Source organism: Drosophila biarmipes, chromosome 3L (genome assembly GCF_025231255.1).
Source record: "Drosophila biarmipes strain raj3 chromosome 3L, RU_DBia_V1.1, whole genome shotgun sequence".
In the NCBI taxonomy this organism is placed as follows: Eukaryota; Metazoa; Arthropoda; class Insecta; order Diptera; family Drosophilidae; genus Drosophila; species Drosophila biarmipes.
Window position 1 is genome coordinate 1,317,537 of NC_066613.1, and position 18,086 is coordinate 1,335,622.

An 18,086-nucleotide genomic window follows, 5' to 3' on the forward strand; every position below is an offset into this window, starting at 1 on the left:
CTATGCCCTGTACTTCCATCGAAGCCAATTAAAGTTTAATTCGTAACTATATTTTCAGGCATAGGCATGATGTTGTTTTGAAGCTCTATTATACTAGATGCCGTATTATCTAGTAAGCTTTGTAGTTCGACTTCCGCACGAGATTCGTCTTTGTTTTCTCTGAAGCCTCCTCAAAATCAAGTTTAGGACGGCACTTTCCTCTATTTGATTTAATTTGCAATAGGGGGGTTTTAATGAAATTGATTCTGATTACTAAGCCATCCAGATTGATATTTAATTACTGCAGATTTTTTCGGTTTGTAATTTTTCAAAAAAGTTAGAATTGTTTTGCAGAGGTTCTTAATTTTATTGTATACTTCGCTCAACTCTGGAATAATGTAGCCGTTGTTTCAATATCCGCTTGCACATCGGAAACCAATTTCTTCATTTTTTCGGCGTTGGTTCAATTACCTGTGCACCACATATTAAAAATATACAGACGTGGAAAAACACATTTTTGCGATGCACCTATCAAGATCCAAAATTAAAATTTAAATATTATTAATTTACAAATTAATATTTTTGCAAAAGACCAACCACTAAAGACAAGACAAAGCAACAGCGCAACAACACAGTAAGCAAAGACTCACCTTTAGGTTTTCTTGGAACATAACTAAAAGTTTAAATAAACATAAAATATACTTTCAAAGAATACACAAAAAAGAGTTATTCGATAAAATTAGTTTTACGAAAAAACTTTTTCAAGAAAGTTAATTATTAATATCTTAATTCATGTTAAATTATTCAAATCGGAGCACTGCAGCGTACGTCTGATCACTTTAAAGGGCGAATTGAAAGAGAGAAATAACTTCCAAAGCACAGCTGTGTTGCCAAAATGAACACGTGTTCACGATTGCAATTCTATTTTTAGAAAGTACCGTTAGATTTCCAGTAAAATCCGGTATGCCAAAGAGAAGTTTGGACTTTTAAGAGACAATTTCGATGCATTTTGCTTAAAAAATATGTCATCACATTTTTTGATTTTTGGCCTCTGACGGAACCACTGTGCATTGGATAGAAGCGGCCCGACCACAAAAAAGTGACCAGGTATTAATCCTAGCAGATAGGTAGGACTCTCTGACACGAGCTATAGCTGTCTAAAGTTTAGATACCAGCTTCCCACCGGCCTCCATTTTGGGATGAAATGCCAGTTGAACTGCTGATGATTATACGCATCAGTCACAGACTCCTCGATGCAGATGCAAGTGAGTAAGTGCACCATCGCACATAGATCGCAGCTCATGGAGTAACAAAATTCGTCTTGCTCTATGCAAAACTACAGAGGGGTGGAAGTCTAAAGGGATGAAAGGAACTTTATTGGCTTTCAGTGTCAATCTCGGGAATGTCTGTGGTCGGTTACCGTCTGTAACTCAAAATCTCGAGTTTACATTTCGTCGTAATAATATGCTTTCAAACGGGGTATTCTTTGGATGTACCCAGTTCTGTCGATACAATTTTTCGATATTAGCACTAAAGACGTACGAAAAAATCGGTATTTCAGGATCTTAACAGATAAATCAGATATTCTTGAATTACAGAGTAATAACAACAAATCTCATTGTATATAACACTTAAAAAAAATCCGTATGTATGTACGAACTGGCCCATCCGCTTCAGTGTGAAGTTCTACGAAACGTTACAGGACCCATTGGCTTGAACACGTATTATTCTCTGCGATGGGCACCAAGACTTTGCACTCTATGTTGTTAAATGGTGTCCACCATTTGCTTCTCTCTTGTAAAAGTGTTAGATACTTAAGGGACCAGTGCCGCCAGAAGGTATAAAGCACCGCACCTTCAAATGTCATCTTTATAAAGTTCCACAATTGGATTAAGGGGCTTATCAATCAGGAAGTGCCCTGGCGTTAACGTTTTAAGCCGCGAAGTACATTCCAGTGCGTTCGGAAGGGTAGATTCCACCCAGAACTCTGTTTCTGAGAAGTGCTCTCATGATCTGCAAACCTCTGAGAGAAGTAGGCTATGCAATCTCTCACTGCCTTGCGAGTTTTCTGGCATTTTTGGTGTTAATAACGCATTACCTTTCACGCAAAATAGCACACAGGGTCTGTGCTCCGGTATGCATAAAATATGCCTCTGTGGCGGCGACGACCTCCTCATTCGACGCAAATTTCTGTCCAGCGAGTGACTTTTTCAAGTTTGGAAAGAAAAAGAAGTCATCGTCAAATAGGGCCGTATTTTCTGCAATTCGGCGGTGAATCGGCCCAATAATTCGGCATAATACAGAGACCGTTTTGCCCTTCTCCAGGTAGTCGATGTAGATCATACCTTGTGAATCCCAAAAAACGGTGCCAGTCACCTTTCCGGCCGATGGGACAGCCTTTGCCTTGGTCGGAGCAGGTTCTCCGGGTGAAGTCCACTGTTTCGACTGTTCCTTGGTCTCTGGTATGTACCAGTGGATCCATGTTTCGTCGACGGTCACGAAACGACGTAGAAACTCCTTCGGATTGCGCTTAAACAGCGGCAAAAAGGGCTCTGAAGTGGTCTCACGGTTGCATTTGTTGTCCGGAGTGAGCAAACGCGGAGTACATCGCGCCGTCAGCTTTCTCTTGAGCAAAATATCATGCAGGATATCACGTCACGCAGTCATATGATACGCCCAATCGGCGGTCTGCCAATAGGAGATCGTGGATTCATCCAAGCTCTCTTTGATTTCGCTGCGCAATTTCCCTTCCAAGAACAAGAATTGAATCACAGACCGATATTGCACTTTCTCCATTTTTCTAAAATCCGCGGACATGTCCAATTCCACACGCAGTCAAAACAAAAATAGGAGTGCGATTCAGCTGAAATTTCGAGAATCTACGAGAATATACTACACCATAGTAAATTTCTCTTGCAATAGAGGCGCTATCGGGCGGTGAGGTAAGTACTTAACCCACTGCCCTCATACCTTCAAATTTTGGTACTTAAGTACTCTTTTACAAACGCTGATCCCACAACTAGGACGAACTTCCTATTTCTCACCTCTGGTAGCTCTTTCTGGATTTAAAACTCTCTAGAACTGCTCTCGAAAATCTTGCCACCAAATTAACGAATCTATAAACTCATAGTCAATCGTTTACGGGACACCATATTGGCTGGGTTTATTTTTGTCTCCATTGTATAACACTTTTCCACTTCGGTTGCTTCTTGTATGAGTGCAACTCTATGCGTCTATGTAGTATAGTAGTGTATGTGTAAAGGCCAGACCAATCCACACAAGAATACTTTGTGTGTGTTGAAAGTTTACTTTACGAAATCAATAGATTCGTGAAGCTGATTATTCAGGTATTTTATTCACTTTTGTTAGTCAGTAACGTAATTGCAGATGTTTTGACTAAACAGACACAATCTGGACATGATTAAGTTGGGATAACAAAATATCAACAATCCATCAAGAAAGGTAATAATGTATTGAATGTTTCTCTGGGTACCGTGACCCTTTATGTATATTAAAGTCATATACAACTATTAAAATATCCCTAACTTGAAATTTTTTTGAGATAGTCTGGATAGCGGAAGGGTGGTTGGCATATATTAGGAATTCAGATGCCGGAGTAATATGAGAACATGTTATGTTGAACTACCAGGAAGAGTTTGGACTATAACAAGAAATTCCATTTCGTTTCTTTCCTCGAGTATCAGTACCATTGACGATAATTTTGAGTCAAAGAAAATTAAAGCTGCACCTCCACGTTGGGTCTGACGATCAAGCCTTTAAGTTGTGTACCTAATTGAAAAAACTTTGGAACTAAGAATATCCGGGTTTAGTCTGTTTCTGTAAACACAATAACTTGGGAAGACAAAGCAAAACTAACAGTGTACAAATTAGTCATTTTTGTTTAGCTTTCGATGTTAGTACCATTTGTGCGGTGGCAAAAATCAGTAGCTGTGTTAAGAACCCAGATCGAAAAAAGGGGGTTCCCTGGCGATGACCGTGGGCAGAAAGCATGCGGCTTTTGAGTTGCGACTCAAAAGCATCAAGCAGATCCGTATTTTTTAAGGACTGTAGCGAAGAACTTCTCTAAAATTAAGCTTGCTTAAAGAGATTGCCTGGTCCTCAACTATATTTTATATATTCGCAAGTATGGCATGAAATACTCCGTTGCCCTACATTTCTATGAACAACAGACTGCAATTATTGCGATATATTGGAATATTGTACAATTAAAACTTAAAAAGGGCGAGAGTATACGGGAGTGAGTTAGCGGAGGAGATTTCGAGCGATAGTTTTTGCTATTTGAAAACAGCAAAGTTTGGCATTCAAGTGCGGAAGAGAGGGTAGTTATTAAGAAAAAAAATTGGGTACATAATTAACACCTGCCACCTGGGGTTGAATTTCAAAGCTCGTGCTCTGATCGATTCAGGATATAATGCAACATTTATCTCTAAGCGGCTTTTCGACCTAAATGTGTTTCCTCGTAAAGTAATCCAGGGTCATTTATCAGGCGTAAACCAGAAAGTATATGTTGATTCTAAAAAGCCAAATTACCAAATTACTCCGAAAAGGTCTAGCTTGAAGCTATCAGTCAATCAGCTGTAAACCTCCCATCCTGTCCGACTCCGCAACAATTTCTACGGGATCTTCCCGAACTTCCGCTTGAGGATCTAACATTTAACCGCACAAATATATATTTTGATCGGCGACGATGTACTGCCATCCATTTTCCAAAGCGGTACCCGGCCGATTTTCTCAGCCAAGAAACCATTTTCGGATGCATCCTAATAGAACCAGTGCCTGCTTCAAGGTTATTTACGCCAAGTTTCTCCGGTATGGAGGATCAGTTTATCAATTTAAAACTTGAATTTATTAAATTGGTAACATTTGAATTTTAAATTGTATTTTATATCAGACAGTATTTCGTATAACACACAAAGTACGAGGAGTCTATCTTGTCAAGGGAGGGCGGCTACGCATAAAAGGCTATGTAGAAAAAACGATAAGTCCTTAAACGGGCGGCGAGACTCAGCGTAGGGAAATCGGTGTTTGTCAGCTATGCGAGGTGCAGTGCACAATGGAAAGAAATTGCGACGACTCCAGCAATTGTAAGTTACGTTAAAGGGTTGAATATATTTATTTCCGTTTGAAGGCAATGAATTTGAATCATCTTTCTTCAAAGCTGAGATGAGCATCACAGGGTCCAATTTTAGGGGTTGGCACGACTGACATAAAATCGCCGGCTTTCAAGCTTTAGGAATGCAGCGTTTTTGCATTTTTTTTCTCGTCTTGAAAATTTAAATATTTTGATTTCAAAAGTTTGTTTAAACATAAATAATAGAAACTGCAAAAAGAATTTTTCAAAAATAATTTTTCTTATATTTTTCAAAATATTTAAATTTTCAAGACAAGGAAAATAATTTAAAAAGTAGACTTTCACAAAAATTCGTCCTTTTCAATAAATATTGAATGCGTTAAGAAAAGTTTTGTATCGTTCAAACGGCATTTAAATTACTTTTCCATTTATGCCAAAACTTAAACGAAGCAAGTTTAAGTTACGAGTATACTTAACTTTCGTTTTGTCAAACTACTTATGCCGAATAGTGTAAGTATAAGATACCAAGTCTAACTCTCCCAAAAGTAGACTAAACGCGCCTAACCCTTATCAAGCAGACAAAGTACTTGCGTGCCATCCCTAACAAAAAGCTCCACTGGACAGACAAGATCTTAGGCCGCACGTAAAGCGGGCTTAGGACTCTTCGCTTGTAAAAGCTATAGGAGAAATTGGGGTTATTCCCCCATAATAGTTCACTGACTATGCAATGCAATAGTGAGGACCATTCTTCTCTACGGAAGCGTCCTGTGGTGGCCTTCCCTAGAAAAGAATTGTAACCTTAGGTTTCGTCACGTCAAGCGCAAAGCTCTGCATCAGTGGGGCACTCCGCACCACAGCTACAAGACTTCATACCCACCCGTACAGACTGGAACAACTTATCACACCAATTCGAAAATGTCGTCAATATATACACAGACGGCTCCAAGCTCAACTCCCAAACAGCTTGGGGAGTTTTCTCTCCCGAACTGGACACAAAAGTTTCATTTTGCCTACCAGTATTTTCCAAGCGAAAGTCATGGGAATCCAAGAAGCCATTTCCCGACATCAGAACATCACGACACATACATTATCATACATCAAGCAGTCTTCAGAGGCCTCAACTCCTAAGTTGACGGTCGAACATTGTAATCGATAGGTAGAGCAAGTATTGTAAGGAAAATCTAGTACGAGTATTTGTTAAGTTATCCGATCTGGTATGAATTTCTTGGCCCTTAAGTGTGGGCCTACTTATATCGGTGTAGTCAATGCCGCAAAAAATGCGTTTCTCATTGTCTTGTGAATTTTAGGAGGGCAGACTGCGGTAAGATTAAGTGAGTTTGAATGTATGTATGAGGCTGATTTGAATTGTTCTTAATATAAAACGACCGCACTTACGCCAGGCGCACTTGAAGTAACCCTCTTTTCGGACCTACGCGTGTGGGGCAGTCGTCAAAGGCAACTCCATATGATGCAAGACATCCTATATTATTTAGTCTAAGTCGGACAATTTATAGCTCCCATAGAAACTACCGGAGGAAAAAATTATATCTTTGGTGTTTTTTAACATATAACTACGCTTAAAATAACATTTTTAAATTGGTTTTGAATTTCGAATTAAATTTTATCAAAATCGTACGACTATATCATATAGCTGCCATACGAACGACCGGAAAATTGGTGGGAAAGTAATGTGAAAATATTATATCTTTGGTGTCTTAACATATAACCTCATACGCTTGGAAATACCATTTTGTAATTAGTTCTGAATTTCGATTTCAATTTTATCAAAACAGGACGACTGTATCATCTAGCTGTCATAGGAACGATCGGAAAATTGGTGGGAAAATATTATCAAACAAAATATACCTTCAATGTTTTTTTAACATTTTATCTGATACTATTGGAAATATAATTTCTTGTATATTTAAGAATTTGAAATCAAATTTAAAACAAAGAAACGGTCCGGCATAGGAACTATCGGGGAAAAATTAAAAAAAATATTTATATTTTTGGTGTTTTTAAACATATAACATCCTACGCTTGGAAATAACATTTTTTAATTGATTTTGAAGTTCGAATCATATAGCTGCCATACAAACAGTCGGAAAATTGATGGTAAAATAATATGAAAAAAATATATCTTAGGTGTTTCTTAACATACAACCTCATAAGTTTGGAAATAACATTTTTGAATAAGTTATACATTTTGAATTTAGTTTTATAAAAATCGGACGACTATATCATTTAGCTGTATTGGGAAAAAATCGAAAATGGGTTGGAAAATAATATGAAACAAATTATAGCTTCGATGTTTATATTATATATTATATATATTATTCTATAAAATTGGGAATATAATTTTATATATTTTTAAGAATTTCGACTTAAAATAAATAAAAGTCGGACGACTCTCACATATAACTGTCAAAAAAACGGTCACAGAAATAACAAAATAATTTTATTTCAAATGTCACTGAAGCCAGCAACAATCCTAAAAAATTTCTCATGGTGTTACTAACGTTGACTATTTCTTATAACTGCAAGGGTATAAAAGCTTTGGCTTGCCGAAGTTAACTTCCTTTCTTGTTTTAAATGAAATCGATCGCCATTGTTTTATCATTAGAATTTCAATTGTTGATGAACTATGTGAAAGTTGTATGGAATTTATTTTTTTTTTTTTTTGAAGATGCATTAATGTCAGACCTATAAATATTTCCCACCTATGGATCAATTTTTTCAGGTCAGTTAAAAAGTAATCAGTTTGCTCGTTTTTGCATTGAGAAATGACACGAGTATATTGAAATGATTTCCTATTTACTTTAAGTGTGATAATACTACATTCGTATGAAAGTATGTACCAGGTAGAAGCGTTTCCGAGCCCATAAAGTTTATATATTCTTTATCAGAATCACCAGCCGAGTCGATCTCGACATGTCCGTCCGAGCCCTGAGATCTCGGAAACTATAAAGCTAAAACCAAACCAAACTTGACATGCAGATTCAAGGGCTTCCTTCGCAGCGGGGTGCAACGCCCACAATCCGCGAAAATCTTTAGCGCCTACAGTTTTTGTAATATCAAAATTTAACCGAATTGTATTTGTCTAATCAATACATATCCACTGACCTAAAAAAATATGCTGCGCCCACTATAACTTTGGTTGAAACAATAGGTCTATGCTTAGTTTAAATTTTTTCTAAGTGGATTGTAGGCTTTAGAGTGGGCGTGGCCACTGATACAATCTTGCGCTGCGCTGGAAGCGAAGGAATCTGCATGCCAGCAGCTTTTGGTTTTCGAGATCACAGCGTTCATACGGACAGACGGACAAACGGACATGGCTATATAGACTCTGCTAGTGGTCCTGAACAAGAATATATATACTTTATGGAGTCGGAAACGCTTTCTTCTACCTCTCACACACTTTCCGACATTGTATACGTTTTTCAAGGCATTGGGATAAAGCCATCCTTAATGGTGTTTCTTAGCATCTCAAAATTCTGTTTCGACAGCTGCCCATTTCTCCTTCTCGTTCTCTGTTTTTGCTGCTTCCTTTAAGTCTACCTGCCGCCTTGGCCTGATGACTAAACGGCTTCCCGGAACCTTTCCTTTTCATGTTTTCGCCCTAATCGATTTTAGGTTTGTTTTAGTGCCCGCTCGTACAGCCGTTCTCACCGTTCTGAGTTGCCTTTTCCAGATTTTGTCTCACCACCTCGTAGATTTTCTGTAACTTTTCTACGTTCCCTTCCGGCGAATCTGTCTGCCTTCCAGCTCGCAATGTTTCCCGGCCGTAAAAGGCGTTTGGCAGCCGCGGCACCCTGACCGCAAATAATTATTATTAAATTATAATTATTATTATAATAGGGCATTTTTTTCCACTTTCTAATTTTTTTTCTCTAATTTTGTACTATCAATACCAAGCGGTTCGCGCGCTCGATAGAATTTATCTACGGTGACAAGTATTGCTGTTTAACTCACATATTGCCTAGGATCTTTTTGAATGCTCAACTATTGAACTGCTCTCTGTTATCCGTCCGACAAAGCTGCGTTGCCCATGACCCTTACGGGACTTGTCAGCATTGCCACTTGCCACTGGTTAGGTTTGAATTTCAGGCATTCCTTACATTAATGTACTCGAGGACGCGTCCCTTGCAATCCTGGCCAATAGCAACGCACTGCTAATCAATCGGGCAATTGACTTTCGGCTTCCTACATGACCAGCCGCGGTTGAGGCGTGATTCTCCTCCATGACTGTTTCCGTTAGCTTCCGCGGGAAGCTTTACGCTTAAAATCCACCACGCTTTAAATCCACTACAGCTTCGCCCTAGGCCCTCGACTGCGCCTTTACGTTCAGCATGTCCCAGATCCAGTAGATCCCTATATTTGACACAGCCGCTTTTGCTGTCCCTAGTAATTCCGGCAATAGCTGTCTGGATAGGGCGTTGGCTACCACGTTTAAATGACACTTTATGAACGATACCTCAAAGTCGTACTGTGGCAGCTATAGGGCGCATCTGGCTATTCATTCTGTTGGACTTTTTACGCTGCTTAGCCACTTTAATGCCATGTGATTTGTTACAACCTATCTTTTAGGTAGGGCCTGAGTTTTCGTATTGCCCAGACAATGGTCAAGCACTCTTTCTCCGTCGACGAATAGCTTTTATCGGCTCTACTTGTTAAGATGGTCCTTCTATTCCCATGTACCATGAAGCCACGCCTAGGTACTACCTCAGCCAGCGGACTGTTGAAGGTGGTTCTAGCTGGGCTATGGACGCCACATTTTCGGGGTCTGTACCAATCCCTTAGGTTGTTGGCGGTCCCACAGTTAAGCCTAGGTTGCTGATGTCCCTTGCTTCTAGTCCAGGATGATTTTGCGTTGATCTGCCTGAAATCGACATACAATTTCCATTTGCCGTTTTTCTTCTTTACCATCACTATTGGCGAACTCCGGATGAAACCCATAGGAGTTCTTCCACCTTTTCATTTATGCCCTTAAACTTTGAGATTCTTGGCTTCTTCTTCTTGCTTTTGGTTTATCGCCCTCCATAGTAACTTGATGTTCGGCCACATTTCCTTTTTCGGTAAGGAAATCTCCCCGTTTTGCCTTCAGGAATTGCTTCTCATTTTCGCCTTCTTCGTCGGAATAATAACGTTTTTTCTTTTTTTTCTTGCAACGAAACGTGACTGCTTGGTTACCAGCACTAACAATTTAGAAATCAGTTATGACGCTCTAGATTACAAATAAATATCTGAATTGTCATGGTGTCTCACGCTCTAGGTGCTCCAGGTATTTCTGCTTCCTTTTCTCAAAACTATCTTTAATCTTACTCTCCAAACTGTCTTCTCTCGCTCTCCCCAAACTCTCTTTCCTCGTACTCTTCACACCCTCTCCAACAGTATTCTTTAAATTCTCTTTTCTCGTGCGCTCCAAACTTTCTCCAACTGTTTTTTCCAAATTCTTTTTCCGTAGTCTCATTACTACGCGCATTAGCTGCCTATTCAGCAACTGGCAGGACTTCATACGGTCGATCTTCGCTTCTATTTGTGCGGAGTTATTTAACTCCTTACAAGCTGATAAATTGTCAGGAGTATTACGGTCCTCGGTCATCTCCACGTTCTTTGAATACAAAGGGGCCGGTGGTCCGACACATAAGATTTTTCGATCTAATATTTGTTTTGTATAGGGTCCTGGTAAACGAAGACTCCGTGAACGACTGGCATTAGGAAAATCGGCCATCCTTGTGGCTTCCGTCACCAAGACACCAGAATGGATTCTCCTTCCTTTTCTAATTATATTAGTTCTTTTATGCCAGACTAGAGGTTTCACTTTTCCAGTATGGATCGGATTAACTAGGGGTTGCCACCACCGGATTCATGGTCACCTGTGCACTATTCGGTGCCTCCGTCTGCTACAAGGCGGCGACTAAGAATATGTTCCTCAAACTCCTCACTTCACATGAGAGGTCCATCGTTTTAGGATTCCTTTCACAATGTCCACGGTGGCCTCGCAGGTGCTTGCTGGTGCACCTCCAATAGATTTCGATGTTCAGCGTCTAGCTTCACGGACAGGACTTCTCTTTGTTGGGCTTGAATTGGGCTCAATTGAGAAGTGGTAATACGTTCAAATGCTTTAGGAATTGCCGACAATTTAGAAATACCTCTGTAACTTTGGTCATCTTCCTTCCAACGTTTTTTATGGAGTGGAATAATAAAAGAGTCCTTCCAGATAGAAGGAAAAACTGATGATGAAATAGACAAATTAAAAAATTTAAGAATCGGTTTACAAATGGTTGACGCACAAAACTCAAGCACACATCCAGGAAGTCCATCTAAACCGGGATTTGGCTTTATTAAAGGCGTCGGAAGCAGCCTCAGCTCTCTCCGTCCTTCTTATCGTTGAAGTTTTCTTCTGGCTCTAGGGTAGTTTTCCGAATTTCTACCAGGCTACAGGCTCGTTGCCTTTTCTGAACTGCTTCACGCTCCAACAACCGAACGCGACCCTGGCATCGAAGAGGATCATATCCAGTGCACGGCTGAAGGATTCTAGGAGGAGACATGGTGTTTAATAGCAGAAGCTTGGACAAAGCGCGCCTTCTTCCTCACATTCATAAGAGATTTTGCGTTAACTGAGGACAGCCAGATCTAAGTGGCATTTCCTCGTGGACTGCAGACGTATGTCCTGTCCCGCCCGTAAGTGATTCTGCTTGAATTGGGTTACTTTTATTTGCAGCCCGCTTTCTCCTTACACTATAAAAGCAATAGAAAAAATATGTACTCGTGCCATTTTTTTAACCGCCTTTCTCAATGTATGACCTGTTTTAATTTTACTCTGTTGAGATTTCAAGGTCCTTCCTGGCGTAGTCGTTTGCGCTGGTAGTGTCGGGTGTGCTTCCCCGTTAATAACCTTATCTGCTTGGCTGTGCACGGTATTAAAATTACTGAATTTGCCATATTAAGCGATCGCGGAAGACTCAAAATACGACCGGTTACCCGCTTTTTTAGTTTAAATCGAAACTATTGGAGAGAAAATCGATTTATTACGAGAGTCTTACCGGCAGGGGACAAAAGGACGACAAAGATAGCGTATATGGGGATTTGACTCACCGGCAGATGTAAGTCAATAAGCAGTTTTTAAGAGTTCACATCTTTAAATAAGACGATCTAGACATCTCTATCTGTACAGTTCTATGCAAACTAGTCTCTCAGTTGTATCGGGATGAACCATATCCCAAAATTTGAAGGTAGTAAAAAAGTTGGAAATAGCCAAACCAGAAAACTAAGCTATACTAAATATCTAACAGAATATCACTTTATATTTTAACTTATATTTTAAATAATATATTTTTTTTATATTTAAGAAATTCTAATACTTTTTTTTTTAAATAGACTTTATTATTCATAGGTACGATCCGATAAATAATGTCAAAACCATATAATGAAAAATGAATGTTTTAATAGTATATGGTTTACACAATCATACAAACATGAACAAAAGAGAATACTGTAACGAACTGATTTCTTTGGTTTCTGCTCGCTACGGTATTTGTGCGGCTAGCTCAGTAGATTGTGTGTGTTCGTCCCACCAAATTTATATAAACGTGACCGCCCAGTAGTTCAGTGAAAAAGCACAGAATTCTCGTGTTTGGAGTGGGTTTATTGCGGGTATAACTGCAGTCGCCTTTATAACTTGCTTGTCTCGCTGTCTCCGACGGTGTGGGTTGTCTTGTCGCTCCTCGAAGATCCTTGACTGCTGCTTGCTCCTGACATGGTTGGCTCGGTGACTGCTCGGCCACGATTCAGACTCGCTATGGGGTCAGCCGTGCGGGCTTAAGGAAGCGTCACCGTCAGCGAACGTTCCACCCTAGCCTCACCCTTTCGCGTACTGTCCGTGCCGTTTCTGCGGGCTCGATCCTCCTTGTGTGGCCGTTGCGGTGTGGTGTCCTGCTTGCTGGTGGCGATGTCCTGCGAACTGCTTCTGACTCCTATGCTGGGTTCGAGGGCATTCGCCGATCCGGGAGTTCTCTCCCTTCTGGCTCGTGACTCTCGTGGAATTATCCTTGGGCTCTTTTCTTTGTATCCTTTGGGCACCCTTGGAGCTATCCTTGGACCCTTTTCCTAGTGTCCTTTGGGTATCCTTGGAGCTATTCTTGGCGCCTTTTCCTCGTGTCCTTTGGGTATCCTTGGAGCTATCCTTGGACCCTTTTCCTCGTGTCCTTTGGGCATCCTTGGACCTATCCTTGGCCCCTTTTTCTCTTGGACCCTTTTCCTCGTGTTCTCCCTTCTGGCTTGCTACTCTAGGGGTTCTGTTACGCCGCTCCGGGACTTTTCCCCCTTCTGGCTCGCTACTCTCGGGGTTCTTTCGCGCCGCTCCGGGACTTCTCTCCCTTCTGGCTGATCTCACGATTTCAAATCTAAGTCTAGTAGACCCTCCAGGCGTAACGCCAGGACTTCGTCGGCAGGACAGAACAGAACTTAGCCGTGTGGTGCCTCCTTAGACCTCAGCCACCTGTGTCTCAGTTCGGAGATTCCTAGTAGTCCCAATCCCGAACGTCTCGACGTGACAATCTTGCTCCTCGTAGGCTCCCACGGCGCTGCTTCCGACGACTCGCCCTGGTGTGGCTCCCTCGTAGCTTGCTTGGTTGGATTTCGTTCGACTGCTTGCTCTCGACTGACTGCTCGCTCTTGACTGACTGATCTCGACTGAATGATCTCGACTGAATGCCTGCGCCCTGCGGGTTTATATAGGGCTTCTGGGAACCGTTATTTCCCTTTTGCACACGGCCCGCCAAAACTCTCCACATCGGGTCCAAAGTCCATGGTTCTTGTTTGACCCTCTTGTCCTTGACGCACTGCTTCCCGCCGTCCATCCTTATGCTGCCGTCTCGCTGATCCCGGAGACGCATGTGGCTGCCGGGATGTGGCACCTTCTTTCTTGGTCCAAAGTTCACGGCCCCTTTTTGCACACGGCACTCTCGCTCCGCCCGCCAAGTCTCCGCTCTCTCCTTCTCCATTGTTGGTCTCCACACTCTCTTGGTCTCCGGACCCTCTTGCTCTCAAAACTCTCTCGCTCTCCAAATTCCCTTGTCTCCAAACTCTCTTCCTCTCCAAACTCTCACGTTCTCCAAACTCTCACGTTCTCCAAACTCTCACGTTCTCCGTCCTCGATCTCCAAACTCTCTCGTTCTCCGTCCTCGATCTCCAAACTTTCTCGTTCTCCGTCCTCGCTCTTCGCCGCGCCGCCACTATGCGAATTCGCCGCGTACCTGATGAGCGGCCGGCCATCTGCTGCTGGGATTTGTGTGGAGTTATTCAACTCCTCACAATACATTCGGTTATCTATGAAATGGCTACGTTCAGCAGAGCAAAATGATATATGATTACTCTTTATGACTTAAAAATTAATGGACTCTGATGAGTAGAAGAAGTACTATGGACGATTTCATCGAGGTATAAATAGACAAATCTTTTCTCCTCCCATTGTTAAACTAGCCGTGGTCTTTATGTTGAAAAATATCCAAAAGTGGATTTAAGTATTAAATTTGTAATTACATTTCTGTGTCCCATAATAAAAATCAGAGAAAACGATTTAATACTAAAGATACAACACTTACTTTTCAAGCGAAAAATGAAACTTTTGAAATAAGTTTTTCTGTCAAGTTATCTATCAAATTTCCAGAACTTTATGAGTTTTAAATAAAAACCTTAAAAACAAAACCATTGCATTTATACAAAATTCAATGGTTAATAATGTCATTGTTGTAGTTAGATTTTTTTTTGCACTTTTTGGATTTTTAAGCAGATAATTTACCATAAACTTACCAACAATTTTTTTTAATGTAAATGTGTGTTCGCGATAAAGAAAAAAACGGCCTTCCAAAATAAGAACTAGTTGCGGAACTTGAACTGCACCAGTTTTTCGAAACGTCGACTCTTCGTGTACGGCATTGACTGTAGCAAAGTTGATTCCTTAAAGAAATGGTTAGCTAAATTTTCAGTTGCTTTTATATATCAAAAATTACCTAATGGTTCGAGTTCATCAATTATCTTTTTGAAGGCGCTGACGATTCGAGTGCATTTAAAACACCAATCATTGTAAAACATGACAAGGTGCACTTTTTTTGCCCCACTTGATAAAATATTCTTCTCGAAGTAGTTTGATGTTACAGATAATTTATGGTACAATACTATGTTCTGGTCAATAACAAATCGTTTTCCGAAAGTATCCTCATCTCGATCTATTGAAAACCGATTATATCCACTATAATCATATTTTTTTTGTAGATAATGAGAATCTTCATCCGTTATTCCATGTCGGTCGAAAAGTAGTCGTCGATCCGTGTCACTTAGGAGTTCATAAGCTAATTTAATAGTTATAAAATTTTCGGAAGCACCATCATTATGAATTTTATCTGGATGCCTAAAATATTTAAAAAACATTAGGCAACGTAAGGCAGCAAGAAAGGAAGTAAGCTTCGGCAAGCCAAAGATTGTATACCCTTGCAGTTATAAAAATAATCAACGTTAGTAAAACCATGTTATAATTTTAAGGATGCTTGCTTCAGTGATATTAAAAAAAATTATTTTATTATTTATCTGACCGTTTCTGTGACACCTATATCTTAGAATCGTTCGATTTGTATTAAATTTAATTCAAAATTCTTAAAATACAAAAAAAGATACCCGATATTATAAGATAATATGTCAAAGAACACCAAAGATATAATTTTTTTATATTATTTCTCACCCATTTTTAGTTGGGTCCTATGACAGCTAGGTGATATAGTCGTCCGATTTCGATAAAAATTAAATTCGAAATTTAGAACTAATTAAAAAGGGTTATTTCCAAACATATGAGATTATATGTTAAAAACCACCCAGGTAACTTTCTTAGACATAGATGGTGCTTTTAACAGCATCCTGCTAGAATACATTTTGACGCTTTTAGTGATTTCAATCACATGGTGAGCCTCAGAGGTACACGGCAAAGACGGGAATGTGGTTTCCTAGGCTGTTAATGATGCTTTGCGACCGAACGACCGACAGCTTTCGATTTTAATCAGAATAGACAACATAAAATAATAAGTGCTGAATAGACGAGTGTCTGTCAAGACACCTTGAGTCATCAGCTTTTAAATATTTGATTAGAATACGTTTAAAAAAATTGCTAAAAATAGCCTTATGCACACGAACCTCGCCATACGAGAATAAGTCTTAGACTGATGGAAAGACTGAATGTTATACAGCCCTTAAGTTTTATTGACCATCAATATTACGGGCACGAACTTTCGTTCCTTTCACTACCTTTTAGAGCTTTTCAACACTGAGTGGAAAGCTGGTCAGAATGGAGAGACGGGTATCACCCACATTGTTTTTTATAGCAATTTAAAGCTGACATTAACCTAAACGGAATAAGAGTATTACAATTGGTCTGGAGAAGTATTGGAGACATAGAAATAGTGACGAAACAGATAAATTTCTTTAATTGGTAATTATTTAATAGCAATAGTTAGCAATCTGCTCTCTCTTGGAGTAAGCAGTACTTTTTGCTTTACAGTGCAGCTCGGCCTACAGCTATTTACACACACACATGCATAAATTACGTTTTTTATTGAATAACTCTCATGTCACTGGAATGGATGGGGCTTATGGGCGTTAGAGTAGGCGTGGCAAACTTATTTAGGTCCACCGATAGGTATTGATGGGACAAATACATTTTAGTTAAGCATTATTTTTAGCATAAAACAGTAGACGCTATAACTTTTTGCGGATTGTAGACTTTAGAGTGCGCGTGGCATGCTGTTGCAACAAACTTGCGCTGTACAAGAAACTCAAGAATCCACATGCCAAGTTTCAACTTCCTACCTTTTAAAGTTTCTAAGCTCTCAGTGTTCATACGGACGGACAGACAGACGGACAAACGAACACGTTCTAGCTCTACTTGCCTAGTGATCCTGATCAAGAATATAAATATTTCTACCTGTTACGTAGTATTCGACGAATAAAGAACCATAGATTAACTACTTGTAATGTGTATAAAAACTGTACAGTTATAATTGACGTATTATTCAGGATTCGTATTAAACTTCACATCTTGGAACCCTGGATCGCAAAAATAATGACAAAAAGGCCTTAAAAGGAGTTTAGGAGTTTTATTTGCGAAAAATAAATATATACTTTTACAATACCAGTTTCACTACAGACCTTATTGAGCAAAGACGTACAGCTCCAAACTCCCCAAAAACAGTCCTTATCAGCAAAATTTGCAACAACAAAGAAGTGAACAAAAGAGACACCCAAAAAACAAAAAAAAAAAACAACAACAAATAGTCACGTAATCATAACAACCACAAACAGGGGGTTCGCCCCACTGAAGCAAAATGTTACCACCGGACAAAAACAAGCCCCCAACCTGGCTGCAAGCAAGATAACCACACATGTAAAAACTGCTCAGAGACCACTCACAACAACGACAATAAAGATTGTAAGCAGCAACCAAAATGCATTAACTGCAAGGGCAACCACACGTCCATGGACAATAAATGCCCAATCTTTCCCCTGCAGCCTACGACACATTCGATGAAGAAATGCGCTGACTTACTAATGACGACTCTCAAAAAGAAAATACACCCTATCTAAAAATCTAAAAGCTAAAGATCAAAGACCAAACCTTTCCAGCACAAACGTTATAAAAAAAACACAAAAGCTTCAATAATTATGTCTTTAAAAATATTACAATGGTATATAAAGGGATATTTGAACAACTACAACCAACTACTAATACTCATCAAAACACACTCTCCACATATAATTCACTCCAAGAAACACACATTCAATACTTCCACAGCCTACCAAGGCCTATAAACTACAATATACTAACAAACATTGAATCTTACAGATTTGGCGGAGTAGCCCTGTTTATCCACATATCAATCCAGCACACTCAATATAACATTAATGAAGACGTAGAAGCAATAGCAGAAGAAATAAAATCAAAAGTTAACTTTAAAATATACTCCATTTA

At 39.8% G+C, this 18,086-nt stretch overlaps 1 protein-coding gene across 12 annotated transcripts in view; it reads right to left on the reverse strand.

The window, feature by feature from the left end:
• LOC108022354 (dnaJ homolog subfamily C member 16) overlaps positions 1–18,086 on the reverse strand; it is a 274,183-nt gene that overhangs the window by 209,656 nt on the left and 46,441 nt on the right. For all 12 annotated transcript variants that reach the window (XR_007763726.1, XM_050886281.1, XM_050886280.1 and 9 more), the window contains 2 exons: positions 15,085–15,482; positions 14,885–15,031 (listed from right to left, as the gene is read on the reverse strand). Coding sequence is in view for 11 of the 12 variants with exons in the window: in XM_050886281.1 (XP_050742238.1) it covers positions 14,885–15,031; positions 15,085–15,482 (545 nt within the window). In the remaining variant the exon portion in view is untranslated. The remainder of the gene's footprint in view (positions 1–14,884; positions 15,032–15,084; positions 15,483–18,086) is intronic.